The 19,299-nt window shown below is 42.4% G+C and overlaps 1 protein-coding gene across 5 annotated transcripts in view; it reads right to left on the bottom strand.

Moving 5' to 3' along the window:
• Positions 1 to 19,299, bottom strand: part of NLGN4X (neuroligin 4 X-linked) — a 311,861-nt gene that overhangs the window by 189,503 nt on the left and 103,059 nt on the right. Inside the window, exon 4 of one of the 5 annotated variants that reach the window (XM_068962333.1) lies at positions 8,967 to 8,973. The exons of the other annotated variants lie outside the window; for them this stretch is intronic. Coding sequence (XP_068818434.1) covers positions 8,967 to 8,973 — 7 coding nt within the window. The remainder of the gene's footprint in view (positions 1 to 8,966; positions 8,974 to 19,299) is intronic. 5 annotated transcript variants of the gene reach the window in all.

Here is a 19,299-nt window from a genome sequence, read left to right as displayed (position 1 = left end):
CTGTATGGTCCATAGGGTCGCAAAGAGTCGGACACGACTCAGCGACTTTTTCACTTCCACATATATACACACATACACAGACACACACACACAAAGCTGAATCACGTTGCTGTGCATCTCGTAAGCGTTCTGCTTTGTTTTCTTCCGGCTGGAGGAAGAAGCATCAGTCTGTTCTATCAGAATGGCCGGGGAACACGCGTTAATTGGACAGAGAGGTGATCACGCGGAACATGGACTATCGCTTTGAAACCAAACAATTAGGCAGAGATGACTGGACGTGGCCCAGCAACGCATTAGCATCTTTTTAGCCAGATATTATGAGGTGACAGGCCGCGCGGAACAGACCAGATTGGGACCAGTCCAGTGTGAAGATGAATTCTATTAATAAATCTAGCAGGCGTCGCTGTGGATACACGGAACATTTCCCCTGTCACCAAGGAAAGGGGGTTATTGACAAAAAGCAGCAGGAAGGGAGGCACAGCCTTCTAAACCCCAGCGACTGCCAATGGCAGCTGGGTCACCCTGCAGAGGAACACATTCCTCAGCTACTGGGGAGTGACTGCAGCGATGCTGGGAATATTTTTAATGATACAGATCTTATGCAGAGAAGCTGCACAAGAAAACAGAAATGACGGTATAAGACACTTGGTATTAAACAATGGTGCTGATTTCAACCATTCTGGTTATTTGAATGCATAGAGAGTGTTACATCACCACAAGGGCACATCGGAAAGAATAGAGCCTGCCAAAAGGTAAGGTGCCTCATGTTGACTGGGTAAACTGCAAATGTAGTGCGCTTTTTCCCTAGACCAAACAGAAGGGTGTCGGCAGCTTTGGAAAAAGGGATCCAGGAGCCTCATCATAGGAAACTGGGTTAGGTTGGCTGTGGAGAGACTTTGATTCTGGAGAATCAGGTTCAAGCAGTGAGGGCTACATGGGAGTCACAGGATTGCAGATGATTCTGAAGTGTACCAGACTTCCCCGGTGGCTCAGAAGGTAAAGCGTCTGCCTGCAATGCGGGAGACCTGGGTTCGATCCCTGGGTGGGGAAGATCCCCTGCAGAAGGAAATGGCACCCCCACTCCAATATTCTTGCCTGGAAAATCCCATGGACAGAGGAGCCTGGTGGGCTACAGTCCACGGACTCACAAAGAGTCAGACACGACTGAGCGACTTCACTTCACTTCACTTCACTCAAGTGTACGAAGGTCAAGATGCCTAGACAGACACTCAGAGGAAAGGAGTCCAGATGAGAATCGTTAAGAGGCTCTGAATTATTTAGAAGAAGAATTAGGAAACCCCTTATTGACAGTTCTACAAGAAGGCTAAATCACAAAGTGCACAAACAGATGGATGGAAAGATTAGACAGACAGACAGAAGAATGGATGCCTGGATGGGTTGATGGATGGATGGATGGATGGATATAGTGAAAGAGAAAACGATCAGGTTTTTCATATTTCCAGATCAGTAACATGCCCAGGTCTATATGTAAGGATCACAGATTTCATGAACATGAGATCTGCAGACTATCAGGCTGATTTAACTTCATGCAACTCCATACAGGTTACACGTTTCTAGCTTTAAAACAAACTACGTAAGTCGGCCTGTAATTAATGACACGATGTGAACTAACAGAAGATGTTTCACAAATTGACAGAATCACTAAGCACAACAGAGAAGGAGATTTTATTTCCAAATTACTAGAATGGATAGTGATAGAGGAAAAAAAAAATGCCTCCAGAGAAGGGAAAAGTAACTCAGCTACACACTCGCTATAAGATTTTAGCCATCCTAAATCAAGTCCCTACCCAAAATGTTTCTAATGTAGCAGATCTGAACAACTCATCATAACAAAACAAAGCTTGCATAGGTGGGGAAAGGTATGTAAATACCTTTACCTATCAGTTCAGTTCAGTCTCTCAGTTGTGTCCCACTCTTTGCAACCCCATGAATCACAGCACGCCAGGCCTCCCTGTCCATCACCATCTCCGGGAGTTCACTCAAACTCATGTCCATTGAGTCAGTGATGCCATCCAGCCATCTCATCCTCTGTCATCCCCTTCTCCTCCTGCCCCCAATCCCTCCCAGCATCAGGGTCTTTTCCAAGGAGTCAACTCTTCGCATCAGGTGGCCAAAGTACTGGAGTTTCAGCTTCAGCATCATTCCTTCCAAAGAACACCCAGGGCTAATCACCTTCAGAATGGACTTGTTGGATCTCCTTGCAGTCCAAGGGACTCTCAAGAGTCTTCTCCAACACCACAGTTCAAAAGCATCAATTCTTCAGCACTCAGCCTTCTTCACAGTCCAACTCTCACATCCATACATGACCACTGGGAAAACCATAGCCTTGACTAGATGGACCTTAGTCAGCAAAGTAATGTCTCTGCTTTTCAATATGCTATCTAGGTTAGTCATAACTTTCCTTCCAAGGAGTAAGGGTCTTTTAATTTCATGGCTGCAGTCACCATCTGCACTGATTTTGGAACCCAAAAAATAAAGTTTGACACTGTTTCCACTGTTTCCCCATCTATTTCCCATGAAGTGATGGGACCAGATGCCATGATCTTCGTTTTCTGAATGTTGAGCTTTAAGCCAACTTTTTCACTCTCCTCTTTCACTTTCATCAAGAGGCTTTTTAGGTCCTCTTCAACTTTCTGCCATAAGGGTGGTGTCATCTGCATATCTGAGGTTATTGATATTTCTCCTGGCAATCTTGATTCCAGCTTGTGCTTCCTCCAGCCCAGCGTTTCTCAGGATGTACTCTGCATGGAAGTTAAATAAGCAGGGTGACAATATGCAGACTTAATATACTCCTTTCCCCAGTTGGAACCAGTTCGTTGTTCCATGTCCGGTTCAAACTGTTGTTTCTTGATCTGCATACAGGTTTTGCAAGAAGTAGGTAACCTGGTCTGATATGCCCAACTCTTTAACAATTTTCCATAGTTCCTTGTGATCCTCACAATCAAAGGCTTTAAAGTAGTCAGTGAAGCAGAAGTAGATGTTTTTCTGGAATTCTCTTGCTTTTTCTATGATCCACGGAATGTTGGCAATCTGATCTCTGGTTTCACTGACTTTTTCCAAATCCAACTTATACATGTGGACATTCTTGGATCACATACTATTGAAGCCTAGCCTGAAGGATTTAGAGCATGATCTTGCTAACATGTAAAATGAGTGCAATTGTGTGGTAGTTGTAGATATATATATATACATGTATAAATATATATATATATATACACACACACACACATATGTATAACTGAATCACTTTCCTGTACACCAGAAACTAACACAATATTGAAAGTCAACTATACCTCAAATTAAAAAGTAATTTAAGGATAAAGTAAAATAGAGAAAGAAAATGAACCCACTGTAGTATTCTTACCTGTGGACAGAGTAGCCTGGTGGGAAACAGGTCATCAGGTCGCAAAAGAGTTGATGACGATTTTCCGAGTAAAGAGCAACTCGGTTACTATAAATAGATCATTACAAGTTCCATGAACATAAACTATTTGATCAAAAAATAGTTTGTTGAAATTCTATTTCTGAACTACCTATGTGCATATTTTGCACGTTTATAAAATTTGCTCGCTCACTGTCAGGAATTCTTATTGTTAGTATATGATAGACAGATGGGGTGGGAGGTGGGAGGGGGGTTCAGGATGAAGAACACATGTACACCCATAGCTGATTCATGTCAATGTATGGCAAAAAGCACTACAATACAGTCAAGTAATTAGCCTCCAATTAAAATAAATAAATTTTAAAAAACACAAATAACCTCAAGACCATAGATAATAGTAAGAAGGAGTATAATAATTAAGAAATGATAAAATAAGGAACGAATAAGTACCTGCTGTTTAGCACAGGGATCCTTAATCAATACTCTGTAAGGCCTATATGAAAAGCATCTAAATGAGTGGAAATATGTGTATATACGTATAACTGATTCACATTGCTGTATAACAGACGCTAACACAACAGTGTAAATCAGCTATATTCCTTAATTTTAAAAAAGAAAAAAAAAGTAATAAAAGTAATTTTAAGCAAAGGACTGATACTAGAGAATGTAACATAAATATTTTTTTCTTATAATTAAACATGAATTTAAATGTATAAGAATAATTATGAGCACTGTACTTTTATATCAGATATTTTTCCCATTTGAAGTTCTCTGCCAACTGCATTAGCTGCTTAAAAATAATAAAAGACAAATAAGGATATACAACCAGACGCGCTATGGGTTCAATATGATGGATGTGTCTGCCTCTAGTGAAGATGAATCATTCAGGATTGAGTATAAGCATAAACCCCAATTCTCTGACCTCTGGTCTATTAGAAGAATAATCACAGAGATATTTGACAGAGAAGGAAAACACAGAATTCATAACGAAACTGTTGAACAAGTGGAATACACTCTGGAATTGGCTTGAAAACACACACTAGACCTCCGTGGACCTCAGAATGCATTTGGGCATTTTCCAGAAAAGCGGTATGATTTGATTTTGTTAGGAATTCTCCTTTGCCCCCAGAGAAATGGAAATTCACAACCCACGTTGTGTATCCATGAATGAATCCCTCCACTTACGATGGGAAACAGTGCTCTGATAAAGTGAGAGAAGATAAGAAACCTGCATTCAGAGCAATACTATCAAATTCAGCTAACACTGGTTCGACGGTTACAACGTGAGAGAAAGATGGAGTTCTCAAGCTAACAATTTCAGCCCACAGGGATGATGTTTCCTTCAATTTTCCATTATTGTCTAAAAGCCACCATCAGCACCTTAAAATATCAATGCCTCTTTATTCTCTAATTACGTACCCCATACAGGCTTGGCGGTTGATTGCACATTCTATTATTCCCTAATTGCAGCCTTGTGGGTTTTCTCAACAAGAATTTACACTTCTCGTGAACTGCATGGAAATCTATGCTGCTCTTTGAAGCAACTTTCTTTACCTGCCCGGCACAATATACCGTCAACAAAGACTTTCTGCTAAATAAGAATCCAACGTCACAATGCTCAAAGAGTTGTGACGAAGGGCAACTTCAGCTGAGAGACCAAGAGAAGAGGTCTGGAGCAAAAATGATGAGAACTTAAGCCAGCCACTTATTGTCTTGAGAACATATATTTTCTGCAGCTTTCTGCCTCCACGATGTATGATGTTGCTGTCACGTTCTGATCACTCTCTCATCGCAACGAGTAATGCTGTGTTATTTTTTTCTTTTTTCCCAAGATGGCACAAGGACTCTTTCCTGAGTCAGGACACGTCAACACATGATCTGACAGTTTATCAGTCACCTAACTGATGGTGCCGCTGCTTTCAAAACACTGCTCTTGGACGAAAATTGGACACATGACAAATTTCTTCTGCTGCTGGGAAGAAACACCGGGGGCCACTCTCTGAATATGGAAAATACGACAATGTCTCATCAATACGTTCTCTCATTTACCGCTTACATTCCAAGAATCTGTATGGTTCCCATTACAGCGCATACCCTCAAAGATGCTCTGACGCATACAAGGAGAATTATAAAGGAAATAGGCATTCTATCATGTATACTATCATGTAAGAATTGAATCGCCAGTCTATGTCTGACGCAGGATACAGCATGCTTGGGGCTGGTGCATGGGGATCACCCACAGAGATGTTATGGGGAGGGAGGTGGGAGGGGGTTTCATATTTGGGAACACATGTAAGAATTAAAGATTTTAAAATTTAATAAAAAAAAAAAAACAAAAAGGAAAAAAAAAAAAATAAAGGAAATAGGCAACCTAGGAACTCTTTCCAGAAGGCTACAAAATGCTAAACACATTCCTTTCCTTCTTTTATCATTTCCAAGAACAGGAGATTAAGATTTGATATTTCCTCCTTCAACTTAGAGAGTCATAACCTTGCATAAACCTCAGTTCCCACAGGTCACTCTCTCAAATTTTCATTTTTTGTTTAGCAAAACCCTAAACCTGTTAAAGGTCAGGAAGCAACAGTTAGAACTGGACATGGAACAACAGACTGGTTCCAAATAGGAAAAGGAGTGCATCAAGGCTGTATATTGTCACCCTGCTTATTTAACTTCTATGCAGAGTACATCATGAGAAACGCTGGACTGGAAGAAACACAAGCTGGAATCAAGATTGCCAGGAGAAATATTAATAACCTCAGATATGCAGATGACACCACCCTTATGGCAGAAAGTTGAAGAGGACCTAAAAAGCCTCTTGATGAAAGTGAAAGAGGAGAGTGAAAAAGTTGGCTTAAAGCTCAACATTCAGAAAACGAAGATCATAGCATCTGGTACCATCACTTCATGGGAAATAGATGGGGAAACAGTAGAAACAGTGTCAGACTTTATTTTTTTGGGCTCCAAAATCCCTGCAGATGGTGACTGCAGCCATGAAATTAAAAGACGCTTACTCCTTGGAAGAAAAGTTATGACCAACCTAGACAGTATATTCAAAAGCGGAGACATTACTTTGCCAACTAAGGTCTGTCTAGTCAAGGCTCTGGTTTTTCTCTGGTCATGTATGGATGTGAGAGTTGGACTGTGAAGAAGGCTGAGCGCTGAAGAATTGATGCTTCTGAACTGTGGTGTTGGAGAAGACTCTTGAGAGTCCCTTGGACTGCAAGGAGATCCAACCAGTCCATTCTGAAGGAGATCGACCCTGGGATTTCTTTGGAAGGAATGATGCTGAAGCTGAAGCTCCAGTACTTTGGCCACCTGATGCGAAGAGTTGACTCATTGGAAAAGACTCTGATGCTGGGAGGGATTGGGGGCAGGAGGAGAAGGGGACGACAGAGGATGAGATGGCTGGATGGCATCACTGACTGGATGGACGCGAGTCTGAGTGAACTCCCGGAGATGGTGATGGACAGGGAGGCCTGGCGTGCTGCGATTCATGGGGTCACAAAGAGTCAGACACGACTGAGCGACTGAACTGAACTGAAACCTGATAAAACTGGACTTTCCCATCTAGGGCACACCTGTATGTTTGCTGGTTGAACGTAGATGAAGGAACTTGTAAGCCCATCCTGACTGGTCTCACTTTCAGTGGCTGGCCACAGATATGCAGTATGTTTTTTTTTTAATATAAATTTATTTATTTTAATTGGAGGCTAATGACTTTACAATATTGTAGTGATTTTTGCCATACTTGACATGAATCCGCCACGGGTGTACACGTGTTCCCCATCTTGAACCCCCCCTCCCACCCCCCTCCCAGTACCATCCCTCTGGGTCATCCCAGTGCACCAGCCCCGAGCATCCTGTATCCTGCATCGAATCTGGACTGGCGATTAGTGCAGTATGTTCAAGGTGGAGACTGAAATAAATTTCCTTCAGAGTTTCCTTAAATCCCTAACACCTGCTTCCTGCCTCCTCTGATTTCTGATGCATCTGTTTCCATCACTACAGTTGGCGTTATGAACTTGTCTCCAACTGTATTGAAAAAAAATCAGACTAATTTGAAGAAAATTTCCATATTATCTCCAACAACCCAGTTGCCCAAGTATCAATAATTACCCCAGCTGCTGTGATTGCTCCTTGCCTTTCAGATGGGAAGAGCGAACTCATTGGAAAAGACCCTGATGCTGGGAAAGACTGAGGGCAAAAGGAGAAGGGGAGAACAGAGGATGAGAAGGTAGGCTGGTGTCACTGACTCGATGGACATGAGACTGAGCAAGCTCCAGGAGGTCGGGAAGAACAGGGAAGCCGGGCATGCTGCAGTCCATGGGGTTGCAGACAGTCGGATATGACTGAACAACAACAGTGAAAGTTGCCAGGAAGCTTCCTAGTTGCCATGTTGGCGAAATTGTTTTCTCATTTCTCTATGTTCAGAACTCTGCTCATGACCGCACTCAGCCTCACGACTCTGTGATTTTTAAACACCATCTACATTGAGAGGTAGTCCTGGGGGTCCGGTTACCGGGGCTTAGTGAACTCACCACCAGGGCCCTGAGGTTCGATCCCTGGTCGTGAAAGTAAGATTCTGCAAGCTGCATGCTGGAGCTAAAGGAAAAAAAAAAGTGTGTATGCGTATAAATGTGTGTGTGTGTGTGTGTGTGTGTGTGTGTGTGTAAACACAACCTATGTTCGCTAGCTCAACGTTCTTCTCTTTACACAGCTCTTTCCCTTGAGTGGTAGACTCTGACATTGTTTATCTATGGAATGCCAATTATGTGATATCCCCAAAACATTTCCCATTCAAACTTTCAAACCTCACGGAATCCTCCAGGTTCTCTCCACCAGCTGTTTTTCCAGATTCTTATGTGGCCAACCTGGGCTTGAGTCAGAAACACTGGAGACCTTCCTTCCCTTACACCCCACCTCCAGACACTGGAGACCTTTCCGCCCTTACGCTCCACCTCCAGACACTGGAGACCTTTCCGCCCTTATGCTCCACATCCAAATCATTTGCATTTTTAAAAAATCCATCAGTGAGACTTTGCTGGTGCTCCAGTGGTTAAAATTTTGCCTTGTAACACAAGGGATGCAGGTTTAATCCTTGTTTGGGGAAGGAAGACCTCATATGCCATGAAGCAGCTAAGCCTGTACTGTGCAACTCTAGAAAGGCTGGAACTGCCAAGGCCCAGAAGCCACAACTCAGAGTCCACGTGCCGCTACAAATGATGAGTGTGACGCCACAAAGACCCAACACAGCCAAAACAAGTAAACAGTAACAAAATATCAGCTCAGTTCAGTTCAGTCATGTCCAACTCTCTGCGACACCATGGACTGCAGCATATCAAGCTTCCCCAGTCCCTCACTAAGTCCCGGAGTTTACTCACGCTCATGTCCATCGAGTCGGTGATGCCATGCAACCATCTCATCCTCTGTCGTCCCCTTCTCTTCCAACCTTCAATCTTTCCCAGAATCAGGGTCCTTTCAAATGAGTCAGTTCTTCACATCAGGTGGCCAAAGAATTAGAGTTTCAGCTTCCGCATCAGTCCTTTCAGTAAATATTCAGGACTGATGTCCTTTAGGATGGACTGGTTGGATCTCGTTTCTGTCCAAGAGACTCTCAAGAGTTCAAAAACATCAGTTCTTCAGTGCTCAGCCAACTCTCAGTTTATAGTCCAACTCTCACATCCATACATGACTACTGGAAAAACCATAGCTTTAACTAGATGGACCTTTGCTGGCAAAGTAATATCTCAGCTTTTTAATATGTTGTCTAGGTTGGTCATAGCTTTTCTTCCAAGGAGCAATCATCTTTTAACTTCATGGTTGCAGTCACCATCTGCAGTAATTTTGGAGCCCCCAAAATAAAGTCTCCTTTTCCATTGTTTCCCCATCTACTTCCCATTAAGTGATGGGACCTGATGCCATGATCTTAGTTTTCTGAATGCTGAGTTTTAAGCCAACTTCTTCACTCTCCTCTTTCACTTTCATCAAAATGCTCTTTAGTTCTTTGCTTTCTGCCATAAGGGTGGTGTCATCTGCAGATCTAAGGTTATTGATATTTCTCCCGGCAATCTTGATTCCAGCCTGTGCTTCATCCAGCCCGGCATTTTGCATGATGTAACAAAATATATGAAACAATGTTTCTTTGCCGTCTCCACCGCCACCGTCATAGACACGCAGTCATCATTTCCCACGTGGACTTTGGCCTTCATCTTCTAAGCTGTCTCCTGCTTTTTAGTCTTGACTCTCCAGGGTACTCCCAACAAGGCAGCTAAACAATTTTCTCAAAACACAACTCCCGTTATCATCCTCCTGCTAAACTTCTCTAAGAGGTCTCCTTCTGTTTCCACAAATAAAATCAAACCCTTCATAGCCTGATTCCACTTTGATCCCCCTCTTTCTCATGGGTGTTCCTCAATGCAACAGGGTGGAGGCATTTACAGGCATTTTTTAGGCAATACATCTGATGTCTTTGGGCTGCTCACTCCTTTTGACTGGAGGACCGCCTTCAGGGACATCATCCTGGCTTCCTTTCTCACCTCCTTCTTTTTTTAAAAGCTATTTATTCAACTCACTTATTTGGCTCCACTGGGTCTCAGCTGAAGCACTTGGGATATTTCTATCCTCACTGAGGCATGTGGGATCCTGTTCCCTAATCAGGGATCAAATCTGGGCTCCGACACTGGGCATGCACACTCTTAGCCACTGGACCACCAGGGAACTCACAACCTCTTTTTCAATTGCTTACTCACACTCTCGCTTCTCAGTGATGGCCCTGTTGAATCCGTAACAGAAAAGCTCACTTTGTCCCCGTTTATTTTTCAAAGTACTCATCACTAACCCAAAGTGATATGTAACATATTTAATTCTAAAGTTTATTTTCCATCCCCTGCACAGAATATAAATTTCATAAGGTAGGCAGTTTTGTCTGTTATCTACTTCAATGCATGTACAATGCTTAGGGCAAAACAGACACATGATAAGCATTAGTGGAAAGAGAGAATCCATAGCAAAAATCAATTGGTAAAAGATCCTATATTGTGAGTATTATTTGGAAACTTAAGACACTGATATTGCTGTTATTGTTCAATTGCTCTGTCTGGTCTGACTCTTTGTGACCCCATGGACTGCAGCACGCCAGGCCTCCCTGTCCATCACCAACACCTGCAGCTTGCTCAAACTCATGTCCATTGAGTCACTGATGCCATCCCACCATCTCATCCTCTGTCGTCCCCTTTTCCTCCTGCCTTCAGTCTTTCCCAGCATCAGTGTCTTTTCCAATGAGTCAGCTCTTCACATCAGGTGGCCAAAGTATTGGAGTTTCAGCTTCAGCATCAGTCCTTCCCATGAACGTTCAGGACTGATTTCCTTTAGAATGGACTGGTTGGATCTCCTTGCAGTCCAAGGGACTCTCAAGAGTCTCCTCCAACACCACAGTTCAAAAGCATCAATTCTTCAGAGCTCAGCCTTCTTTATGGTCCAACTCTCACATCCGTACATGACTACTGGGAAAACCACAGCCTTGACTAGACGTACCTTTGTCAGCAATGTGACGGCTCCGCTTTTTAATATGCGGTCTAGGTGAAAGCTGACTAGGTAAACCAGAAAAATGCTCTAAAAATTTTAGAGACAAAAATCTTTTGGTAAGATGAATTTTTGGGTTAGTTGAGACACAGAATTGTTGAAGGACAAGTCAAGAAAAGGTACAGACTGTGCCTCACCAGATATGGAAATACTTGAGAAGTCCTTCCAAGGTCACTGAACCATGAGTAAGACGGCTGCTTCCAGGGCTGCAGGAGGCTCTATTTAATTTGCTCATTTGGGTCCTTGTTTCTGTTACACATGAACCTATATTTCCTATTGTTTCTTCCCTATGTCTGTCCTATTTTTAGGCATCATCAGTGAATTTATATTTCTTCTGCACAGATATCTGAGAAGTCGATGAAGCGTATGGATCCTCTGGTTTTCTAATGGTTTTTATTTATTTCTGTCACCTCCAGCCCCATCTTGTGCCTACCTCCCCATAACTTCTCTCTCCGGATTTTCTTAACTTCTTACTGACTGGAGGATTTTTGCAGAAATGAACAGGCAGCTGTTTTGCTTTTGACAGGACAAAAACAATTCATTCTGTGATTTCACCATCACTTTGTGGGTTATTCCACTGAATAGCTACACAATTGTAAAGTCTTCTCCAGTGCCGTGAGCTCTATTTTCACTTTCCATATCGGAGTCCATCACAGTAAGGATTTCTATCTTTCTCTGGGCCTAATCGTCACATTATCTGAATCAGAACTACATCCCAAAGAACTATCTATCATCTTCTGAGACACTAGTCTACATGTCACTTGCACAATCAGAGGAAGTATCTGCATCAAATTCACTGGAAGATTGTTCTTCACTCAAAATTTCGAATTATGTTCTTTCTGAACCTTCTATGATAATAAACTTGAATTAATAATACATACAAGGTTGAAAAAAAAACCTGATGGAGCAAAATATGAATGAGAACAATAATCCTAAGTTGTATACCTAATCCTTGATCAATTTTTGACTCTTACAGCTTCACACTGTGATGTTAACTGTTATCACTTTCTAAAAATGTATTGATATGTCTCTGGTCAATAAAGTTCGGGCCTCCCACAATGGCTCAGCAGTAAAAAAAAAAATCTGCCTACATGATTCAGGAGATGTGGGATCGATCCTCTGGGTCGGGAAGATCCCCTGGAGAAGGAAATGGCAACCCACTCCAGTATTCTTGCCTTGAGAATCCCACAGACAGAGGAGCCTGGCGGGCTATATAGTCCATGGAGGTTGCAAAAGACTCAGACATCACTTATCAGCTAAACAACAACAGCAAACAAAAGAGGTATCAATACGCCTTCAGTTAATAGTCCGGTAAGACTCCTAAAGGGCTGTGGTTGCAAAGCAGGGTTCTCGTTTGGCAAGACTGGCTGCCACATTTATTCTGCTTTCCTGCAGACTGGTAACGGAGGCGCACAGCTGGGGAAGGTGTTTGGATGATGACGGAGCCAACCTCTGTCTTGCACAGGAAGACAATCGTCCACACTGCATCTGAAACCCGGGAGTGCGTGAAACTCGCTCAGTCGTGTCCGACTCTTGGTGACCCCGTGGAGTGTACAGTGCATGGAATTCCCCCAGGCCACAATACTGGAGTGCGTAGCACTTAGGATGCTCCCCACCATTTCCAGAAGGGATGTTATGACTTTCTCTTGGGAGCCATTCCATTCCGGGAAACACATGTATAATTATCTCATCTTCACACCATGTAGGGAGGGGCGCACTCTGAGCTCAAAACAGACCACGAAAAGGAAACAGAAGCAGCGTCTTGAGGTGAGGTGTGTGTAGATTTGTGGGAACAAATGTGGAAACAGGGGCCAAAGGTGTACTCAAGAAGACAGGCTATGGTATGCAAAGGAAGCAAGAAATCGAAAGATGGTGAAAACTACAAACAGATGAGTCAATCAGCAAAGAGGAAAACAGTCATCATGGCTTCCAATTACAAGGGGCCTACATTTCAATTTGAAATTTCAGGAAATACAGAGACGTTAGAAAAGAGATGACGACAAGAAACTCGATTGCACACAATGCCTCAGTTCAGTTCAGTCGCTCAACTCTTTGCCAACCCATGGACTGCAGCACAGCAGGCGTTCCTGTCCATCACCAACTCCCAGAGTCCACCCAAACCCATGTCCATCGAGTCGGTGATGCCATCCAACCATCTCATCCTCTGTCGTCCCCTTCTCCTCCTGCCCTCAATCTTTCCCAGCATCAGGGTCTTTTCAAATGAGCCAGCTCTTTGCATCAGGTGGCCATAGGATTGGAGTTTCAGCTTCAACACAATGATCACTTTTTACTTAAAAAAATGTTTCTTTTGGCTATATCACACATCTTGCAGGGTCTTAATTCCCCAACCGAGGATTGAACCTGTGTCCTCGGTAAAAGTGGTGAATTCTAAACAATGCACCACCAGGGATGGCTTTTATCATATTTTATCATCCAGTATTTTGGGGGTTTGAGGGTGGACAAATTAGACATGTGTTCCTCTTTGTGTTTTAATTTTTAAATTTGTTTTTTATTGGAGTATAGTTGCTTTCCAATGTTGTGTTACTTTCTGATGAGCAGCAAAGTGAATCAGGTATGTACACATATATCTGCCCTTTCTTGGATTTCCTTTACGTTTGCAGATGGGAAGGACAGGGAGACGGAAATGGACACATATTCACTGCAATGTACAGAATAGCTGACTAATGAGAACTCACTCTACAGCACAGGGAAGTGCATTCAATGCTCCATGGTGACCTAAATGGCTTCCTCTTTACAGCCGATTTCCACATATAACCTGAAACTTTGCTTTGGTGCAGTAAAAATAGAATCGACTCTTTCCTTTAAAGAAAAAAACAATCTCTCCATCCAAGTCACATAAGATAGGTCAGAAAATGTGTCATCAATGATTTTGTGCCTAAGATTTTCTCTTGCACTTCCTGACACTGAGATTGTTTGTTTTTTGTTTTTTTTTTTATTTTTTTTTTTATTAAATTTTAAAATCTTTAATTCTTACATGTGTTCCCAAACATGAAACCCCCTCCCACCTCCCTCCCCATAACATCTCTGTGGGTGATCCCCATGCACCAGCCCCAAGCATGCTGTATCCTGCGTCAGACATAGACTGGCGATTCAATTCTTACATGATAGTATACATGATAGAATGCCATTCTCCCAAATCATCCCGCCCTCTCCCTCTCTCTCTGAGTCCAAAAGTCCGTTATACACAGCTGTGTCTTTTTTCCTGTCTTGCATACAGGGTCATCATTGCCATCTTTGGTACATGTACACAATGGAGTATTACTCAGCCGTTAAAAAGAATTCATTTGAATCAGTTCTGATGAGATGGATGAAACTGGAGCCGATTATACAGAGTGAAGTAAGCCAGAAAGAAAAACACCAATACAGTATACTAACACATATATATGGAATTTAGAAAGATTGTTTGTTTTTAACAATGCTTTTCGATGAACTACATTTCTAATTTGAAAATGTTGACATCAGAAAAAAATCAAAACAGTAAAACACAGCAAAATATTTTGCACCATCTAATTAGATTATATGTTCGCCAGGGAAATCGAGTAGATGATTTCAACACATTATAATATTCTTAAAATGGATTATTAACTAGAATACTCAGTTTTTAAAAAGACACTACCTATTCCAGGTTTAATATTCAGTGTCCTGACAGATCATAAGAGGTTGTAGTAAATGATCTATGTTATTTTTTAGAAAAAGTATCCATTTACTTGGCTTCGGTTCAGTTCAGTCGCTCAGTCATGTCCGACTCTTTGCGACCCCATGAATCGCAGCACACCAGGCCTCCCTGTCCATCACCAACTCCCAGAGTTCACTCAGATTCACGTCCATCAGGTCAGTGATGCCATCCAGCCATCTCATCCTCGGTCGTCCCCTTCTCCTCCTGCCCCCAATCCCTTCCAGCATCAGAGTCTTTTCCAATGAGTCAGCTCTTCGCATGAGGTGGCCAAAGTACTGGAGTTTCAGCTTTAGCATCATTCCTTCCAAAGAAATCCCAGGGCTGATCTCCTTCAGAATGGACTGGTTGGATCTCCTTGCAGTCCAAGGGACTCTCAAGAATCCTCTCCAACACCACAGTTCAAAAGCATCAATTCTTCGGTGCTCAGCCTTCCTCACAGTCCAACTCTCACATCCATGCATGACCACTGGAAAAACCACAGCCTTGACTAGACCGACCTTAGTCGGCAAAGTAATATCTCTGCTTTTCAATATGCTATCTAGGTTGGTCATAACTGTCCTTCCAAGGAGTAAGCGTCTTTTAATTTCATGGGTGCAGTCACCACCTGCTGTGATTTTGGAGCCCCCAAAAATAAAGTCTGACACTGTTTCCACTGTTTCCCCATCTATTTCCCATGAAGTGATGGGACCAGATGCCATGATCTTCATTTTCTGAATGTTGAGCTTTAAGCCAACTTTTTCACTCTCCTCTTTGGCTTAGTGGCAAATAAAGGTCTTGGTTGCAGCCTTTGAGCTCTGTAGTTGTTGCATAAGAGTTTAGTTTCCACAAGGAATGTGGGAATTTGGTTCCCTGACGATGGACTGAACCCACAGCCATTGCAATAGAAGGCGTATTCTTGACCACTGGACCATCAGGGATGTCCCCAAGTAGCTATGATTTAACATGGCATTGAACTTGGTGTGATGTTCACTCTTTGCGCCCAGAGTCGCTCTGCTCAGAGGTGCAAGTTCTTATGTCTTTTGTTCTTATGTCTTCTCTCAGACTCAAAGTACCAGGGAAATCCAGTTGTATGAAAAGCAATAGTGTCAACAAGGAAAGAAAAAGAATAGTCGAAGCAGGACAGAAGAGATGAGAAGAAATGGAAGTTGGGAAAGGATGGGCATCCCTGAAGGGTATATGAGGACCACAAGCCATAAGTGATTCCCTTCCCTTATGAACTTGGTCCACTTTTGAGCTGCTCAGTGTCCTGTCAAACATTTATCATTTGCTAGTCTTCTCTTGTCTTCCTCCACCCGTAACTTTGATTTTCATCTCCAACTGTGGATAATTCTTTCTTTCTCTTCTGCACATCCTCTTCGGAACCACTGGTGGTTTTCCCCACGTGGATCTACCCCAGTCACATTCTGTTTCACTGTTTAAATACCAGTCAAGACCAGAAGCAAGCAAATGCCTACAACTGTGCCGAAGTCAAGTTCTCAGGAGACGTGTAATGTGACAACCAACCTCACAGTTCTCACTGTCCATCCCTAAGTGGATGTGGCTCTCTGGGGAGTTCTGGGCTCCTTGGTTCATGGAGATGGCCTGCCATGAGCTTGTGGTCCTCATACCCTTCAGGGATGCCCATCCTTTCCCAACGTCCATTTCTTCTCATCTCTTCTGTCCTGCTTCAACTATTCTTTCTCTTTCCTTGTTGACACTATTGCTTTTCATATAATTGGGTTTCCCTGGTACCTTGAGTCTGAGAGAAGACATAAACACACACTACACACACACAAACACACTCATACACATACACACACACACATACACAAACAAAAGTGCTTATAACAAAGGCTTTGTCTTTGTACACACCTTCACTGCAACATGACACTTGGAATGAGCTCCCTGGAGTGGTCTTGCATGGTGATATTGTGGGTTCCTTCACAGTCCACTGACTCAGCAGGTCATTTCTCCAAGCACATGACCATGCAGACTAGCTCCCCAGAGTCCAGTTACCCTGCAGCACAGACCCCTGCCCACTCACAGGGGCCATAGATGGAGAATCTGGGATGATCCACATCTCACGATATTACTTTTATCCCTTACATCAATGGCTAATGGTCATTCTGTTTACAAAAAATAAAAAAAATGAAACAGACGGATACTCATGGCAAACACACTCAGACAGAAATCACTTGCTGAAATTAACACTACAGTGATGATCCTTCTCCCCGTTTGGCTAGATTCTGTTCCCCTCCACCATTGTGGTTAAAAAGCATTGCTGTTCATTCACTGAGCTGTGTCCCATTCTTTGCTAAGTCTTGTCTGACCCTTTGCTAAGTTGGGTCCGACTCTTTGCTAAGTTGTGTCCAACTCTTTGCGACCCTGTGGACTTGAGCACGCCACGCTTCCCTGTCCTTCACCATCTCCCGGAGTCTGCTGTAGGTCGTATATAATGGAAAGCCCAAGAGAATTTTTTAAAAAGAAGAAGGTAACATATTTTATGCAATGAGACAGCCAACGAGAGATGTTTATGGAGCAGGTATTCCACTGTGCCAACGGGATCTGAGGTCATCTCTGTCTTGCTAACAACAGCCCCACGTTCAGTGTTGAGTTTTTATCTTGTCTTCACACTTGTAGCTCCTGACAGACGATGACCCTGTAAGTCACCTACATACACGTACAAGGAAGGGAGGTTGTTGCTGCAAGGTACCTGGGTCTCTTTTATCAGAAGAGAGGAAGCTTGAGAAGAAATAGTCACCATAAGAATCCATAAGACTCCTTACTTGTCTTAGTGTGCAGTTCAATTACTGGATTGACACTGATGTGTTAATTTCTGCTGTAACCACCAAAGTGACTTGGGTATATGGGAATGCCAACCCACTCCAGTATTCTTGCCTGGAGAATTCCATGGACAGAGGAGCCTGAGAGTCGCACACAACAGAGAATGCTCACTCTCACTGTGTGTGTGTGTGTGTGTGTGTTACCTGCTCATTCATGTCTGACTGTTTGTGACCCCACGGACTGTAGCCCACCAGGCTCCTCTGTCGAGGGGATTCTCCAGGCAAGAACACTGGAGTGGGTTGCCATTCCCTTCTCCACACTCTCACTATATACACATATGTATTCATATAGACATATATATGCATGTATACACATGTGTTCATGTATTGGTATGTTACAGTGTAAGTCAATTAATTGGACTAGACACATAAGATGTCTTTTTGACAGCATTCATCTCTGATCCCCTCCCTGCCCACATACAGGTTGTGAGAGTGCACTGGGACAGCCAACCAAGGTGTGTCTAGTTCTAAGAACTGTTTTGCTCTCAGTGGGAAATTCCATTTTAATGCCTGAATGTCACTGAACTTAAGGATTTGATTAGTGTTCCAATTCCTTCATCTGAAAGCAACAATATGTTAGGATGGCAAAGAGTTAGTTCCAGTTCTTCCATAAGATGTTACGGAAAAACTCAAATGAACGTTTTTCGCCAAGCCAATAAATGAACAATCCATCAAAAAGAATAAAGTCAGAAGACACAGATATATTTAGCCTCTAGGAGCACAGGCTGTCCTGTCTGCATGCTAAGGGCACCACCATAAAAGATAGTTCTCGTGCTGAGTCTTGAAGAGACAAGACTTATAAAAGAAAAACACTGAATAAACAAATACCAACAAAAATCAAGACCAGGAAATATTATGAGGATACTAACAAATGTCAAAAGTAACTGCTCTTCCTAAGGAAGGTGAGTGATGGCTAATTCATATCAGTACGTTATTCTCACAGATTTCAAGCTTCAAAGATAAATGTTACAGAAAGTAAAACTGAAAAATTAAGTGAAGCACCAGCAGTTAAAAAAAAAAATCACCTGGCAATATATCTAATGAGCCAGGAGCTCATCCAGAAATAGAATCTATAAACAATCTTTAATCATTTCAGAGAAGATGACTTCCATTAGACAGATGTTCTTTGTGACCGACACAGGACATGCCCTTTAGAGAAGTAAGAAGTGTCGTGAGAATTTATCATAATTTTTCCAAACATCATACTGAAATGCAAAATCGAGGAAAATTTCCTGGGTGCCTGATACAAGATAACTGACGTGAGTGAACAGATTTCTAGCTTCCACTGATGGAAAATAACGAGGTAGGAATGAAAGATGTATGAATCCACTACAATAAAAAGCCACTATAATCATCAACCAATAATCAACCAATAGAAATGTAATAATGTGATTTTTTTTTCACCCTGGGTTCCTGACACCACACTATTTGTTAAAATAGGAGATGGTCCAGATTCTTGAGATGCTTCCCGATTAGCAGGACAGGTAACAGAGGGAAAACAATACCAGCATTAACAAAGAAAAGGGTATATAACCTTTAAAAAGAAGTGCATGGAAGAGATTAGAAACACAACTATTTAAACGGGCGGCTTTACTGAAAATTCAGCTATTTCCCAAATGTTTAATGGTTATAGTATTTTTTTTTTTTTTTACTTAATACAGATTTCCCAAGAGCTTGTACAGAGAGACAGTATCTTTGATAGAAAACCTTACATTGCATGCATGTGACACACAGGTTTTATCTTCCCTGATAAAATGACTGCATCTTACTGTCTGTAAGAAACCACTTAGAACCAA

Source organism: Capricornis sumatraensis, chromosome X, assembly GCF_032405125.1.
Source record: "Capricornis sumatraensis isolate serow.1 chromosome X, serow.2, whole genome shotgun sequence".
Classification (NCBI taxonomy): Eukaryota; Metazoa; Chordata; class Mammalia; order Artiodactyla; family Bovidae; genus Capricornis; species Capricornis sumatraensis.
The sequence above is the reverse complement of the archived record's forward strand: the minus strand, read 5'-3'. Positions and strand labels throughout refer to the sequence as shown.